We start from the raw sequence: 15,502 nt of genomic DNA on the forward strand, positions 1-15,502 counted from the left end.
GGTCTCATCCAAAACATTAATTTGATGAACTTACATTTCGAGACCGCTTTCAATATGGAAAATGCACTGGAAATAACAACTTTGCTTGAGCTTATTAGATGGATGCATTTAAATTGAAGATGTATTCAGCATAATACAATGAGTGTCTAAAACAATTCTGTTTTCAAATGTGGTTGTTGTGATTTAAAATACTGACACACATGAATAACAAAATGACAAAACAACATGAACACCTTTTATTTTCTACTTATATCTTCACTGTGATTGTCTCAGTACTGTATCTGAATCATAGCTCTCTCTTCCAACTTCATGTCATACAGTTTACGCTCTCTGGACTTTCTTTCCGTCTCTGTCCCCAGAACCCGTACTGAGTTTGGGAAGAGGGCTTTCATGTACTCTGCTCCCTCCGCCTGGAACACTATTCAAAAGACACTCAAATAGCAGGAACTCATCACTATGAATGATTTTAAACAATTTTTTTCAAATTCATTTAAGTTTATTGACAGGATTTTTTTTAGCCTCTGCCATTGTTTTTTCTCACAAGCAACGGTGTTTCTGCTCCACTCCGGGTTTTTATGATCACCGTTGGACCAGCAGCATGTGCTCATGGGCAGGTGTTTACAATCAGGCTTACTTACCTTACTCCAGGACTTCATAGTCTCAGACTGACTAGACAAACTTAAGACGTATCCATGAAAGTGACTTAAACGTCCCAGTTTAACTAGTCCACATTAAGGCCTACTCCTGGCTTAATCTAGGCCCTGTCTGTGAAACCGGCCCCTAGGGTAATAACACTGAAAATAATTCCCCTTGGTATCCTGGTGAGCTGTGAAGCTGAATATTTGGCATGTGCCGAAACACGCATGGTGTTTTTTGTGTGGACCGCGTGTATGTTTTCTGCAGTATCTCACCCACACACCTGTGCTGTTTCCAGGTGTTTGTGGAGCTGAACGAGCTGACCATGGACAAGAACCAGGAGATGCAGTGGAAGGAGACGGCCCGTTGGATCAAGTTTGAGGAAGACGTGGAGGAGGAAACGGACCGCTGGGGGAAGCCTCACGTGGCCTCGCTGTCTTTCCGCAGTCTGCTGGAGCTCCGAAGGACCATCTCGCACGGTAAGAGGACCAAATTACACCCCCAAAAATAAGTAGATTTTGATCATTTAACTTCAGGTAGTTTATTGTCATTATATTGAAGGTCAGACAACAATACAACAAAATATAGGTTTATATAAAAGTCTAAAAGTCAGTGAAATAGGTAGTAGAGCACTGACCTCAGTATGTGTGTGTGTTAATAGGTGCTGTGCTGCTGGACCTGGACCAGAAGACCCTGCCTGGCATCGCTCACCAGGTAGTGGAGCAGATGATCATCTCTGACCAGATCAAAGCTGAAGACCGAGCCAATGTCCTGAGGGCCCTGCTGCTGAAACACAGGTGAGGAACTTAAAGGTCTGCACTCCTCATTGATACTGGGCATCCATGTTTGTTTCTGCTGTGTGTTTCGGATGTAAAGTTTAGCCACATGGTAAAATATTCATCAAATCTGAGACTGCCGACTGCAATCAGGCCAAATGGATGAAAGGTGCTGGGCCTTTCTAAATGTATATTGATTGATCGAGCTATTTTTGCTTGTAGCCATGGTTGTGCTTGTTACTAAGAGATGCAAGACTTGCAGATGGAGTCAAAGAAATTAGCCCAAAGGACCAGGGGCCTCATTTATAAACGTTGCGTACGCCCAGAAGAGGGCGCACGCCAATTTCTAAGCAAATATTGGGATTTATAAAAACCAAACTTGACGGGAGATGTGCGGTCCTCCACGCAAACTCTGACCCATGCGTACGCACAGAAAGTGGAGAAAGGAGAAACGGCGACTCCGTCGGCACATGTATGAAGTGCGAGAACGAATGTGTTTGTGTAAAATGTATCCAGATAGGCCTATTATAAGCCATGTAGGTCTATCATATATTGGGAGTTCCTTTGCAAAACGGATGAAGCCATTCTTACAACTAATGAACAAATGCCTCCACGGATTTTTCCATGGAGTGATACCAACAAAAACAAAACGAATTAGGATCTTAAATAGCCTACAAACGGAGACATATGAGTGCAAATAAAAACAAAATAGCAACGTTCGAATAAGCTCTGCAGTTATTAAAGAATAACCTATCTGCATGTTGTGGAATTAATTCTGATAATATTGAGGTGGAATACAGCCTATTACTTTTACACTGACGCTGTTCTCGATGCCTCAGTCAGGCAGACAGGAGTGCACCTTTTCATACACTAATGATAAGCCTACTGTACATCACATAGGCTACTGTGATTTTTTTCACGGCTTTTAGTCCGTTTTATCTATGTGTTTTTCTTTGTGTTTAAGCACGTCGCAATTGTGTTTTGAAAGGGACTGTGAAGTGTATTAACCCTCCGCCGCCCGTCACTGCCCCGGGATGAATTCTCCGAATCTGTATCTCATGGGGGGTCTCAGTGCCCCCCGCTCGTGGCACAAACACTGTTGTGTGAGGATATGCACTTGTTTGCGTCCACTTTTATGTCGGATCACTTCTTTTTATTTCGGCCACAGCGTTCACAGAGATCGCCACAGGCTGCACTCTATCGCCTTTACGCTCACACTGCCACCAAACTATATTTTCCCTGTTCGCCACTTCTCCAACGGGTACTTCGGGGTGACCGCAGTGATCCACACCGTGTGGAGTTTATTTTTCCATTTCCCTTTCAGTCGGCGATTGCCACTACCGCCTTCATGCACTCAGTAAATGATATTAATTCGGGCGTGTCGATGACTATGTATGGGTAAATATGGGCGGTACGTGAAGCCCGCAAAGGCTGCGCCACATTTAGAGTAGATTGTGATTTATAAAGGGAAACAGGCGTAGGACGTGAGTGCGCACTGTTTTATAAATCCGAATATTTTTGTTCGCACGTACATCCTACATTTCTTCCGTACGCCAGCTTCCACGTGAATCCCACGCAAAGCTTTATAAATGAGGCCCCAGATATGCTCAGAAATAGTGTAGACAGGGTTATATTATAGACCACATCTTTGTTTTTCAAAAGCTAATTCATAGCATAAGGATGAACATTGGTTAAAATATCCTTACTCGCACTGTTGCACACTTCATGCTACTAGGTGGCTTCATGCCTGTTCACTGCCTCTCTTACTCACCCTCTCTCTGCCTTTTCCCCAGTCACCCGAGTGATGAGAAGGAGCACAGCAGCCCTTTCCCCAGGAATATCTCTGCGGCCAGCCTGGGCAGTCTGATCCCACACCACCACAATGCCAACCACAGCCACCAGCCCGACCCCTCTGTGACCGACCCGCTCATGGGCACCATCCACGCCACGGGGGACACGGAAACACGCATCGACATGGAGAAGAACGATGTGCAGGTCAGTCTCGTGCTGAAGTGATTTTTTTCCCCAAAAGTCCCAAGTTCAAGGTATTTTTTAAAATTGATTTCGCTCCTTGTTTTGCTCGTACAGCAGAAGGAGCCGATGTTTGTGTCCGGTATGCATCGGTCCAAATCCAAACACGAACTCAAGCTGCTGGAGAAGATTCCTGAAAATGCAGAGGCTACTGTTGTCCTCGTGGGTGAGTGTTTCTCCCACTAACACAGACAAAAATATTCAACTTGAAACCGCTTGTTGTTCCATGACGTTGACTGTCTGGTCCCTTGCCCTCCAGGCAGCGTGGACTTCCTGGAGCAGCCCACCATGGCCTTTGTGCGTCTGCAGGAGGCGGTGGAGCTGGAGTCTGTCCTGGAGGTCCCCGTGCCGGTCAGGTTCCTCTTTGTTCTGCTGGGACCCCCATCCAGCAGCATGGACTATCACCAGATAGGACGCTCCATCTCCACGCTCATGTCTGACAAGGTGAGCGTTGGGTTTGTATAATATTGTTTGTAGGGGTGTCACCATCTGGATGGAAATCGATAAAAATGTACGTCACAATCTCGACCTTCAAAATGTAAATTGGAATGGACGGTTATACAATATCACTCATGGCACCACGTAGACCATCTTTGAAATGAGAATTTAAAAATGTAATTATTTATCATTACACAAAACCAATTGTCCTAGACTAGTCCATACTTTTCTTTAATGGCACAGCCACCTGTGCTAAAAGAAAAAAAAAATACACAAAAAAAATCGAGAATGGAATCCAAATCGTGACCTTAAAATTGAAGGTAAAATTAAGTTGAGGATGTGGAGAATCGTGACATCCCCAATTATATGAAACCAAGATATCACAAAATGACATGGGCTCTTCTACTACTACTGTAATGACCAGTCTAATCACTGTCGCAAGACCCAAACAGAAGATAATGCGGAGTAAGTCCCCCTCTTTGCTCATTTTATTGGTTACATTCCTCTGTATCTAAATCCCAATCCAGCAATTCCACGAGGCAGGCTACCTGGCAGACGACAGGCAGGACCTGCTGAATGCCATCAACAGCTTCCTGGACTGCAGCATCGTGCTGCCGCCTTCAGAGATGGGAGGGGACGAGCTGCTGCGCTCTGTCGCTCGCTTCCAGAGGGAGATGCTGCGCAAGAGGGAAGAGCAGGGGGTCAAACTGTTGGCCAAGGAGCCTAAAAGCTTTGAAGAAAAAGGTAAGCAGACATACTCCACGTACATTATGTGGCCTCGTCCAAGAGATTTGTAGTAATGTAATTGCTGTAACTTGCTGTTTCCCATCACTAGAGGCGCTCCTAACACCACTGAAGAAGTCAGACGACCCCTTAGAGCGCACCGGCCGGCCCTTCGGTGGGCTGATACGAGACGTGCAGCGCCGCTACCCAAAGTACCTCAGTGACTTCAAGGACGCCCTGAACAGCCAGTGCATGGCGGCCGTTATCTTTATCTACTTTGCCGCCCTCTCTCCAGCCATAACATTCGGAGGCCTGCTGGGTGAGTGGCACATTGGGAACAAGGGAGTCGACAGACGGTAGATTTACAGTTCACCGTCTCACATGTCAAATCAAAATGGTGTTCATCGTTGTGTAAATGTGTTTTTTTTCTTCTGTCGCTAGGTGAGAAGACAGAAGGTCTGATTGGTGTTTCTGAGCTTATTGTGTCGACGTCGGTCCAGGGTGTGATCTTCTGCTTACTCGGAGCGCAGCCTCTACTCATTGTTGGCTTCTCCGGACCATTGCTGGTCTTTGAAGAAGCCTTTTTCACTGTAAGTGGATTTAATCAACCTTTTATTTATACTCGAATTAAACTGAGTTTTCCCTCATTTGCAGTGCCAACGAGTTTAAAAGTAACATATATGCTGAATCACAAAGGGTACAACGTGGGGATAAATAGGAAAAAGGTTTCCTTTTATTGCCCATGAAAACCACTGTCAAAGGTTAATTTCAATGACTTAAGTAAAGACTTTGGTAGAGTACTATGCATTCATGTATGACCACATCACAGAAAATAGTGTTTCATGGCCTTTAATGCAGGTTTCTACGGCTGCTGTATAAAATGTTCCACCAGTTGAATGGAGTGTCTTTGCTCTGTGTCCTCACAGTTCTGCAAAGCCAATGAGATGGAGTACCTGACGGGCCGCGTGTGGATCGGGTTCTGGCTCATCATCATAGTGGTGGTCACCGTGGCCTTCGAGGGAAGCTTCCTGGTCCGCTTCGTCTCCCGCTTCACCCAGGAGATCTTCTCCTTCCTCATCTCCCTCATCTTCATCTGTGAGACCTTCATCAAGCTGGGCAGGGTATGCCTTCAATAACAACTTAATGCTTACAAAAAAAATAAAAAATTGTTGGCACACTGCGGGCTCACCACCCCGTCACTAAACCGATCCGACTAATCTCTGGGCAGAACTCAAATGTCGGGGTCGAAATGAGTATGTTTTTCTAACAAGTGCACCTGGAATCTTTTGTGATTGATTGGCCCTGAAAGTTAAATGGATCAAGTGTTTAACTATTATCCAAGCTTATGATTTTGTAAGGTTTGCTATTTTTAGAGTTTTATGGCACAGACTTGAAAGGCATTTGGCTACGGGATAATCTCATTTTCCAGTAAATATGGTGGAGTTACCTAAAAGACTGATAAATGATAGGCTTCCCTTCAAGTAGAGTTAATCACAGCGTGTGTGTGTGTGTGTGTGTGTGTGTGTGTGTGTGTGTGTGTGTGTGTGTGTGTGTGTGTGTGTGTGTGTGTGTGTGTGTGTGTGTGTGTGTGTGTGTGTGTGTGTGTGTGTGTGTGTGTGTGTGTGTGTGTGTGTGTGTGTGTGTGTGTGTGTGTGTGTGTGTGTGTGTGTGTGTGTGTGTGTGTGTGTGTGTGTGTGTGTGTGTGTGTGTTGGACTGAAATATCGTGCATTGATTTGAACCCTCTTCTGTTTTCCGGCAGATTTTCAAGGAGCACCCGTTGAAACGTTGCTCCCTTGGGAACGGCACAGGAGAGGACGCGTCAGCAGAGAATATCACCTTCATGCTCAACAACAGCACTCAGTCTGTGACCATGGCGGTCCGAGGAGAACCCAACACCGCGCTGCTCTCTCTGGTTCTCATGGCCGGAACCTTTTTCATCGCCTTCTACCTGCGAAAGTTCAAGAACAGTGCGTTCTTCCCCGGAAGGGTGAGGAGCTGCAACGTTGACTGCGCTTTAAAATGATTCAAGTTATTAGATTTTATTTGACATAGACATCACAAAAGATAGAAAGGAAAAATAATAAAGAAGGAAAAATATATAAATACCAAAACTCATTTGAGCCTCTACAACTATGCAGTGTAGCTGACAAAAGAATCTCTCCACAAGGTCCATTTAGTAGCTGATGACTTTGATGATCAGTTGTTTTAGATTTATAGACGGTCAAATTTCCATATTTTGGGACTAATTTAAAGGAATATTTACAGTGTATAGATATAATGTGCTATTAAGTAATATAATATGTGAGCTTCAGAGATGTTTTAAGGAAGATTCAGTTTCCTTAATGTAAAGCCAGGCTAACTGTTTCCAGTCTTTGTGCTAAGCTAAGCTAGCTATCTGCTGGCTGTTGCCAACCTTTAGTTGGCGAAACAATCTCAACACAAGGTCCATTTATTAGCTGTTTTGGAACTTTTCAGTTGTACTACATGATTTTTTTTCCTTTCCTTTGATGTGTTTAAAAGTTCAGACAGAACATCAATCTGTAAAACAGCTGGTTAATCTTTTGATGTATATAAATGAAGCCATCAATTCTGCTCTAACTATCGCATCTCGCTGGGTTCAGATTCGCAGGATGATCGGAGACTTTGGCGTCCCAATCGCCATCCTCATCATGGTGCTGGTGGATTACAGTATAAACGACACGTACACACAGGTAAGACTCAGTTACTGTCTGCCACCCAGTCTCATTAACATATTTAAAGGTGCAGTGTGTAATATGACATCATCAAGTAAGTTCTAGAAAGTTCTAGAATGCAACGCTCCCTGGCCCTTTCGAACAATAACAGAAGCTACAGTGGCCTTCAAGGACAAGAACAATTCTAAATTTTAAACAATGCACCTGATGACATTCCAACTATGACACTTCCAAAATGGCGGTGACAAGGCCTTGGTCCAAAGTATGGAGAAATATGGACATATATGAGACCCTTTCTAAGGAAAAAAAATAATAATTATAAAAAAAAAAAATCAGCTATTATGCACTAAATTAAACGTACTTATGGATATTATAATTATTTTCTACAAAATCTGCTAGGAAATAAAACCCAAAATTCTACACACTGCAGGTTTAAGCTTTAACTTTCATATGTGGCCAAAATATTCACAAACACTCACTTCTATCATGGTCGTCCTCTGTCCAGAAACTGAGCGTCCCTCACGGATTCTCTGTGACGAGTCCGGAGAAGCGCGGCTGGATCATCAGTCCTCTGGGCACCAACAATGACTTCCCCATCTGGATGATGTTTGCCTGCTGTTTCCCTGCTCTGCTGGTGTTCATCCTCATCTTCATGGAGACACAGATCACCACGTGAGTTATACAGACACACTGTGAAAATACCACCATGAAAGGGAGTAGAATGATCACTTTATTCCTCTGATTAATTGTGTATATAATCAAGGAATCTGAGCGGTGCTTCTCATTAACTTATTCAAACCTTTTTGTTTCTGTCCATGTTTCCCCCTGCAGTCTGATAGTGAGTAAGAAGGAGCGTAAGCTGGTGAAGGGCTCTGGTTTCCACCTGGACCTGCTGCTGATAGTGGTGCTGGGTGGCAGCTCTGCTCTGTTCGGTCTGCCGTGGATGGCGGCCGCCACCGTGCGCTCGGTGACTCACGTCAACGCGCTGACCGTCATGAGTAAAGCCGTCGCCCCCGGAGACAAGCCTCGCATCCAGGAAGTGATGGAGCAGCGTGTCACCGGGCTCCTGGTGGCCGTCATGGTCGGTGAGTGTCAAGACGTGGAAGTCTCCTAACTCTCTCTTTCTTACTATTAAAGGTGCAATAAGCGATTCTGGAGAAAACTTGTTGTCAAAGTCACTTTTTGTCAAAATCTGTGAATATCTCCTCACGATCTGCTATCTGTCTGTACTGTGTCTGTGCTGGGGGGGAAAAACAGTGTTAATACACAGCTCTGTGAACTGGTATGTAACGAAAGGGTTTGTAAACAAAGGGGGCCAACATACGCTAGGAACATGCCCATTTACAGAGCCTAGGCTGGGTATTAACACTGGATTTCTTTTTCAGCGCACACATAGTACGTACAGGTAGAAGATCCTGAGGAGATATTCACTGATTATGAAAAAAAGTGATTTTTGCAACAAGCATTCACCAGAATCTCTGACTCCACCTTTTAAGATAATTGGAAATATTGGATGTTTAGGATTTAATTTGCCATGGTCCTCCTCTCCCCAGGCATGTCCATTGTGATCGGTGACCTGCTGCGTCAAATCCCCCTGGCCGTGCTGTTTGGGATCTTCCTCTACATGGGTGTGATGTCACTGAACGGCATCCAGCTCACAGAGCGCATGATGCTGCTGCTCATGCCACCAAAGTATCACCCAGACCACACCTACGTACGCAAGGTAAGAGGAGTCTTGTTTTGTAATTCACGCAGTGCAAGTTAAAATGACATATTTTGATATAAAGTTATACAGGTTTCAGGTGTAAGAAAAAGTAACTAAATCAATTAAGAACATAAGAATATATATATCACATGAGCATTTTAAATAATTATTTTCGTCATAGGGTAAATTATATATTATAAATATTTGCCTGGGGCTATTTCTAGCAGAGACGACAACAAACATTTTCAGGTGTCTTAGAAATCTGTCTCTGACATCAAATATATTAAATGATGTCCCTGGGAATTAAATATGTTGTGCTGCAACTAATCATTTTTAGTATTGATTAATTGTTTGGTATTGATTATCTAATCGTTCAGTCAACATACAAGATTAAAAAAAAATGTTTTTCAATACTTTAAAAACGTCCTAAAGCCCAAAGTAACCAGAAGTCCAAAAACAAAAGTTAATTCTAAAATCTGACCAGTGCTGACTAAGATTTTTTCTCAATGACCTCTGTCTCCTGCAGGTGCGTACGCTGCGTATGCATCTGTTCACCTGCATCCAGGTGGTGTGTTTGGCATCTCTCTGGGCCGTCATGTCCACCCAGGCCTCGCTGGCTTTCCCCTTCGTCCTCATCCTCACCATCCCCGTCAAGATGCTGCTGCTGAGCCGCATCTTCACCTCCAGAGAAATTGCTTGTGTAAGTTAGCCACAAGGGGGCGCACTATTCTACTTTATACACCGGCACCTGACCTCTGCATCAGCTGCAACAATGACACAGACCTGTGGTTTGAAATGAACTTAGACAACAGGAGATTATTTTTGTAGGATAAATTCTGAGTTACCAGGAAAAGGTATCAATCTTTCTTTATCACAGTACGGTTGGCAGATTAACTGACATTGATCATTCGCAAAAAAGAAACAATGTAAATTACATTTTCGAAAGATTGTGGGCATTCTAGTACATGTAGTCCTTTTCTTTAGCAGACTTAACATTAGAAAGATGCAGAAAATCGGCTAGTAACCGCACTTCATCACAAATTATCATTCATTATGATTCCTCACAACTTTTCCTTAACACATAAACAGACAACGAAAACTTTTCCTTTTTGACAAAAAAAGGCCAATTTTCTGTATATATATACAGTATATAATGTGAAATTTAAAAATCCCAACCCTGATGTTTCTTCTCCCTCCTCCAGCTGGATGCGGATGACGCAGAGCCCAAGTTTGACGAGCGCGATTGTCATGATGAGTACTCTGAGATGCACATGCCTGTGTAAACCACAGATGAGTCCTCATACTACACATTAACTGCTATTAGTGGACACAGAAACATATGTCAACCACACTACGTACCAACCCATGAGAACAGGAGGCCTAGGAACACAGTTTGAAGCCACATCACTGTGCACCGCTGGCCTTCACCGATATCACTGAGACACAAGCGTAGAGGATGTCGGTCACTTAAGTCCAACATTAACTATTTAAGTAGCTTTGTATGAGATCATTGGAAGCTTTTATGCCAGAGATCAAACCGTCAATGTGTTCATTCATAATATACTTTTTAACGATGTGTGTATATATATATATATTTCAGGGGACAAGAGATTCCAAAATCATGTGATGTGATCTCCAGCTCAAAATGAAATGCAATTCCAGTAGATAGATTAGACTGATTTTATTTTTAGCCCTGAAAGGTTGCTCTGATTCACATTGAATATGTGGAGGATATATGGGATACATACTTTTATATCAACATGCTTAGTTTAATGCTACGCTAAGTTTGTCGCATTTTTTTTTCTTCATGTTTGAAGCTCACCAAGCGCCTTATGAAGGAAATGAAAAGTTATACTGAGGAGAGGATTTTGTTCCTCATTCTGTCTTATTGGAGACAGCTGATCACTTTACCTGCCTCCTGAAGCTTGTAGCACTTTCTTTTAAATAGACACAAAATCACTGCGATGAGTATATTTTATGTAATCATTTTATCTCCTTTGCGTCCTCCTTAACCTCTTACAAAATCAGTGTTTGCCTTAATAGTCAGTTTGCCTCATAAATGACTATGTGAGATTGATTTTTAGCCAGTCCTTCTTTAACCTTGCTTTGTTTTTTTTTGTACTAAAACTCGACAGTTTAGTTGATACTTTGGCTTTTATGTCAAATTCTGAACCTGCAGTGAATTCAGCTCGCCAGCAGAAGGAGATATTGCAGGACTGTGATGATGACGTACCAAAAAAAAGCTGCACACACTAATGCCATGACATCATGTTTGTCAACATGAGACATTTTTCTAGTTGAATAATTAACACAGTGGCGTAATAAATATACTCTAAATGTCACCGCGCACATGTTTAGGGCACTAATGTACTAATGTAGAGTTAAATTTAGTTTCACTTGAGGTGTGGTTGATTTATGGGAATCACTGTAATTTATTGGGGTCTTTGTCCGAGTGCCAAACGTCTCATGTAAATAGTTTTGTCAACAGAACAATAAGCTCCAGTTCAACTGTCTCACATCTCCTAACACTGTTCTTGCCCAGATTAACAAAAATCTTGAAATCATAACATTCCTTATGTTATCATCAGTTTGCTGTTTTGAACATTTCATTCGTACTCATGTAAACTTGGTCGACCAAATTTCCACACAAGCCGTGTAGACAATCTCATTATTCACGCATTACTGAGAGGAAAGGCTTTTTAAGAATATATATATATGTATTTTCTTTTTCTCTTTTTTTTTCTTTTGTGTCATGTTGTATCAGTGTGACATGGATTGGTTGAAGCTTTGACTGTGTCAAATAACTTAAAAATGTCGGTCCTCTGTTACCCCTCAAGTGTGTATTTCAGACACCGCTTTCCCCACCGGTCTCAGCCCGATTGTCATTGTGATCTTGTGCCTGTTTGGTGTCACGAAGCTGCACAAAATCTCAAGTGCCTTTTGGGACCATGAAGTGCTTGTTGTGTTTGTTAGGACGACAAACGTGTTACAGTGGTTTGCACTTTGGAGACGCTCACAAATCAAACATCTCTCCATTATTTATCTGTTGCAATATGAGGCATTGTTGTTATTTTTGAAGTAAATCACAGAACTCTTTTGATTGTATGCACACACTCACTTGGCTTCATCATGTCCATGAACAATGAAGGGGATTGTTAAGGAGTAATAGGCAGTGGAGTGCAGTGTCAGTTGTTATGTTTTGCTTGTGATGCCTGTGGATTGAGTGAAGTTAGTCTGTGTTTATGCCAAAGTCTCTGTCAAAGTCGTGAGATGCTGATACGATATGATGTTCCATTTCCAAAAGCAATACAAAGTCCCAGAGGCTATTGCTGATGTTCCCTTGTACATTAACGGTTGAAATATTGATGACAAATAAAAGTTATTTTCTATTTATATGGACTGCTTTTCTGTCGTTTTTGTCTGTGTGTAATAAAAGTCACGTGCAAATGTACTACTAAAAGTAAATGAAGAAAAAAAAAAATATGTATAAACTGTAATAAGCTGTGTCTTTCGTACCAACATTCTATTCCTCAATCTGCTGTGAATCAGCCTCATCAAATACAGGCATTGAGAGCATGGAATAGAATTCATGGCCCGTTTTCTCCAGGAACAAAAAAAGGGGGCTGGATGTTCTTTCCTATTCGGGAAAACAACATACAGTGGGTGGTCCTTTGCTCTATCCCCTTGACTTCATTGTAACAGACACGGGGAGAAAGATGGCTGCATTCTTGCTGCTTATTTTCAGCATTGGAGCCTTGTTCTTTGCCTCCAACGCACAGGATAAATATAATGAACTTCCTGTGGATGTAAGGAAAGGAGTGGATCTGGCCCTGGAGAGGCTCAACTCTCACTCTGGAATCCAGCACCATTTTCTCTTCCTCAGAAGTCTCTATAAGTCAGACATTCAGGTATTGTACAGTGTGTCTGCATTTCAGCAGCTTTCTGAATGTGGTGGGGCTCAATATTCAGTCGTTTTTTTTTTAAAGTAAGATTCTTAGGAAAAATCTTAAATCATCAAAGAATGTAGTGGTGTTATCATAGAAAACTCCTTATGGTGTTCTAAAGTTAATCCTCCTCTTCCACCTTTTTCTTTCAGCCTGGTTTTGATGTGAAATACATCTACCACCACTTCTACCTTAAAGCCACCAAGTGTCCAAAGGGAACGCTGGACTCCGCGACGTGCGAGTTCAGAAACGACAGAGTAAGTTTTGGTGTGATTTTTGATGAGCATTGCTGGATTGAGGAATGTGGCGCATGAGGGCGAGTGCCTGTTCTAACTGGTCTGTGTGCATTCATGCAGCCGCTGATCGACTGTGCAACCTGCTACAAAACCTTCAGAGAGGACATTGAACAGGAGCCCACGCCTTATGTTCACTGCATCCACAAAACCACTCTTACAAAGGTCAGTCCGTTTTACCACACTGCAAAAAATTTGAGTATGACTTCACCGTATTGTGTCTGACACTTTTCCCCTTTGTCTTTTTTTTTTTTTTTAATGAATGGCAGGAGATGAAGGAGGCCAGAGTGGAGCGCTGCAACAGTATGGCTTACAGTAGCGGAGCCCCAACTCTTCTGGCATCGATAGGAACAGACTGAATACTTGGATGATTCATTTGGCCTCTACTCTGACACCTTTCCTTGGGTATTCTGTGTCCTTTGGGAGCTGTTTTTACAAAAAAAAATCTAACTAAAAGCAGCTTGCTACATTATTGCTAATGTTCACACAACCACATACGTATTTGTTTTTGTCGTATATATGGTACATATGAATTCCACTTTAATGGCAGATTTTTACGTCACATCTAAAGAAAATAATACAAATATGTTTGTTGAATTATCAATAAAGTATCATTTGTGAACAATCAAAAGTTTCACTCTTGGTATTTTAGGATTTCTTTATTTTTCTTATAACAATTACTCTCAACTTTGGTGGTCAACCTAAAGCCAATTCATTCCCAAGGAAGATGTTAAACTTTGAAAACTGGTGAGACATGTTCAAGATTAATTTCCTGCACTGTAGTTTCCACCAAACGTTACTCAAACAGTAGTAAATATTACATTTGTTAGGGACTATTTTCACCTGTGGAATTAAAGGCCTACTTTGAGTTTGCATGAGTAGGCTATTTATGGGAGCAGGATGGTGTGTGTATGCCACCAGGTATTATGCTGTTGTTTTTTGAATGTTTTTGCTAGTTTTGGACAACAAAATGTAGGCACAAAACCGTGTAAGGAGATGTGAGATAGCTGATATGGAGTTTATTGTTCTGATCACAAAGCTATTCAAAATTAGACGTTTGGCACTCTGACAAAGACACCAATAATTTACAGTGATTCCAATATATCTACCACATCTGGTGGAGACTTAGATTTGTTATGCGTGGCGACATTAAGAGAATATTTATTATGCCACTGTGTTAAGTATTCAACTTGAAGATGTCTTATGTTGACAAACATGATTTCATGGCATTAGTGTGTGCAGCTTTTTTATCTCCCTCTGCTGGCGAGCTGAATTCACTGCAGGTTCAGAATTTGACCTAAAAGTCTAAACTGCTGTGTTTGAGTACAAGAAACAAAGTAAGGTTAAAGAATGACAATCTACTGATTTCTTAAGGGGTTTAGGAAGAAGCTAAGGACATAAAATGATTATAACACACACACATGGATCAGATTAGGTGTATATTAAAAAATCATTGCTATGAGCTTCAGGATGTCCGTAACGTGATCAGCTGTCTACAATAAGAAGGAATGAGGAAATGGTATATATTTTATTAAATGCTCATGTTGGGGTGGCACACGATAGCCAAAGGCCAAGGGCATTATGTTTTTTGGGGTTGTCTGTCCGTCCGTACATCTGAATGCTTTGATGGATTTTTCTATAAACTTTGCACAAATGTCGACTGACTCAAAAGTTAAAAGGATCAGTTTTTTGGAGGTCAAAGGTTACTGCAACGTTACATATGTCCCTTGTAACCTTGTAAAACACAAGTAACATGACTAAATGAGTGCTTCACGTCCTGTTTGTCTCATCACCCCTCAAAAAAATACAAAATATCGATGGGGCCCCTAGTCACATTTCAGATAATGCAGAGAGATTTCCCATTGAGAATTGTCTAATGGATTAATTTGTGACTCACAAAAGCAGCAGAATGAATACCTGCCCCACCTGTTCAACATTTCACAACAGCTCAGGCCCTGTGACCCTTTTGAATTTAATAATACACACAAAATTAAATATCAAGTTACATCACGTAGGACATTTTTACTTTTACTTTTTCATTTCTGAGTGCTTCTTCCACCAATTATTTTGGCTTGCATTGCTCAAAAAGTGTTGAAGGGGATTTGTTCAGTGGACTTGGATTCAGTGGTGGTCGCTCAATGCAGAGCGAGTTTCATTCACTACAAACAAAGAAAAAGCCCCATTTCCTTTAAGTGACCCACTTTCCTGTTCATGCAACAACAAAGGAGCTGATGATTCAGACAGAAGAGTTCATTCACCCAC

The 15,502-nt window shown here is 42.0% G+C and overlaps 2 protein-coding genes across 2 annotated transcripts in view; both read left to right on the top strand.

Annotated features, from left to right (window-relative positions):
* slc4a2b (solute carrier family 4 member 2b) overlaps positions 1-12,396 on the top strand; it is a 40,312-nt gene extending 27,916 nt beyond the window's left edge. Inside the window, 16 exon segments of the mRNA XM_080050229.1 lie at positions 935-1,115; positions 1,298-1,433; positions 3,206-3,407; positions 3,501-3,609; positions 3,703-3,887; positions 4,409-4,625; positions 4,717-4,937; positions 4,940-5,194; positions 5,531-5,725; positions 6,365-6,592; positions 7,227-7,316; positions 7,804-7,970; positions 8,130-8,383; positions 8,852-9,021; positions 9,530-9,703; positions 10,206-12,396. Of these exon segments, the coding sequence (XP_079906355.1) occupies positions 935-1,115; positions 1,298-1,433; positions 3,206-3,407; positions 3,501-3,609; positions 3,703-3,887; positions 4,409-4,625; positions 4,717-4,937; positions 4,940-5,194; positions 5,531-5,725; positions 6,365-6,592; positions 7,227-7,316; positions 7,804-7,970; positions 8,130-8,383; positions 8,852-9,021; positions 9,530-9,703; positions 10,206-10,286 (2,865 nt within the window). The 3' untranslated portion in view covers positions 10,287-12,396.
* A 280-nt stretch (positions 12,397-12,676) lies between these two features.
* LOC307267994 (uncharacterized protein) lies at positions 12,677-14,085 on the top strand. The gene is made up of 4 exons (XM_080050495.1): positions 12,677-12,911; positions 13,100-13,204; positions 13,304-13,405; positions 13,510-14,085. Exons 1-4 carry the CDS (start codon positions 12,720-12,722, stop codon positions 13,597-13,599), a joined length of 489 nt encoding a protein of 162 aa, XP_079906621.1. The 5' UTR covers positions 12,677-12,719; the 3' UTR covers positions 13,600-14,085.
* Positions 14,086-15,502: the final 1,417 nt, after the last annotated feature.

The sequence above is a fragment of the Ammodytes marinus genome, assembly GCF_949987685.1.
Source record: "Ammodytes marinus genome assembly, chromosome: 21".
Taxonomy (NCBI): Eukaryota; Metazoa; Chordata; class Actinopteri; order Uranoscopiformes; family Ammodytidae; genus Ammodytes; species Ammodytes marinus.

Bases quoted from the DNA above. Each gene is read 5' to 3' on its own strand.
- LOC307267994 (XM_080050495.1), top strand. From the start codon at position 12,720: ATGGCTGCATTCTTGCTGCTTATTTTCAGCATTGGAGCCTTGTTCTTT. The intron at 13,205-13,303 runs GTAAGTTTTGGT...GCATTCATGCAG, and splicing joins GCGAGTTCAGAAACGACAGA to CCGCTGATCGACTGTGCAAC. The intron at 13,406-13,509 runs GTCAGTCCGTTT...AATGAATGGCAG, and splicing joins ACAAAACCACTCTTACAAAG to GAGATGAAGGAGGCCAGAGT.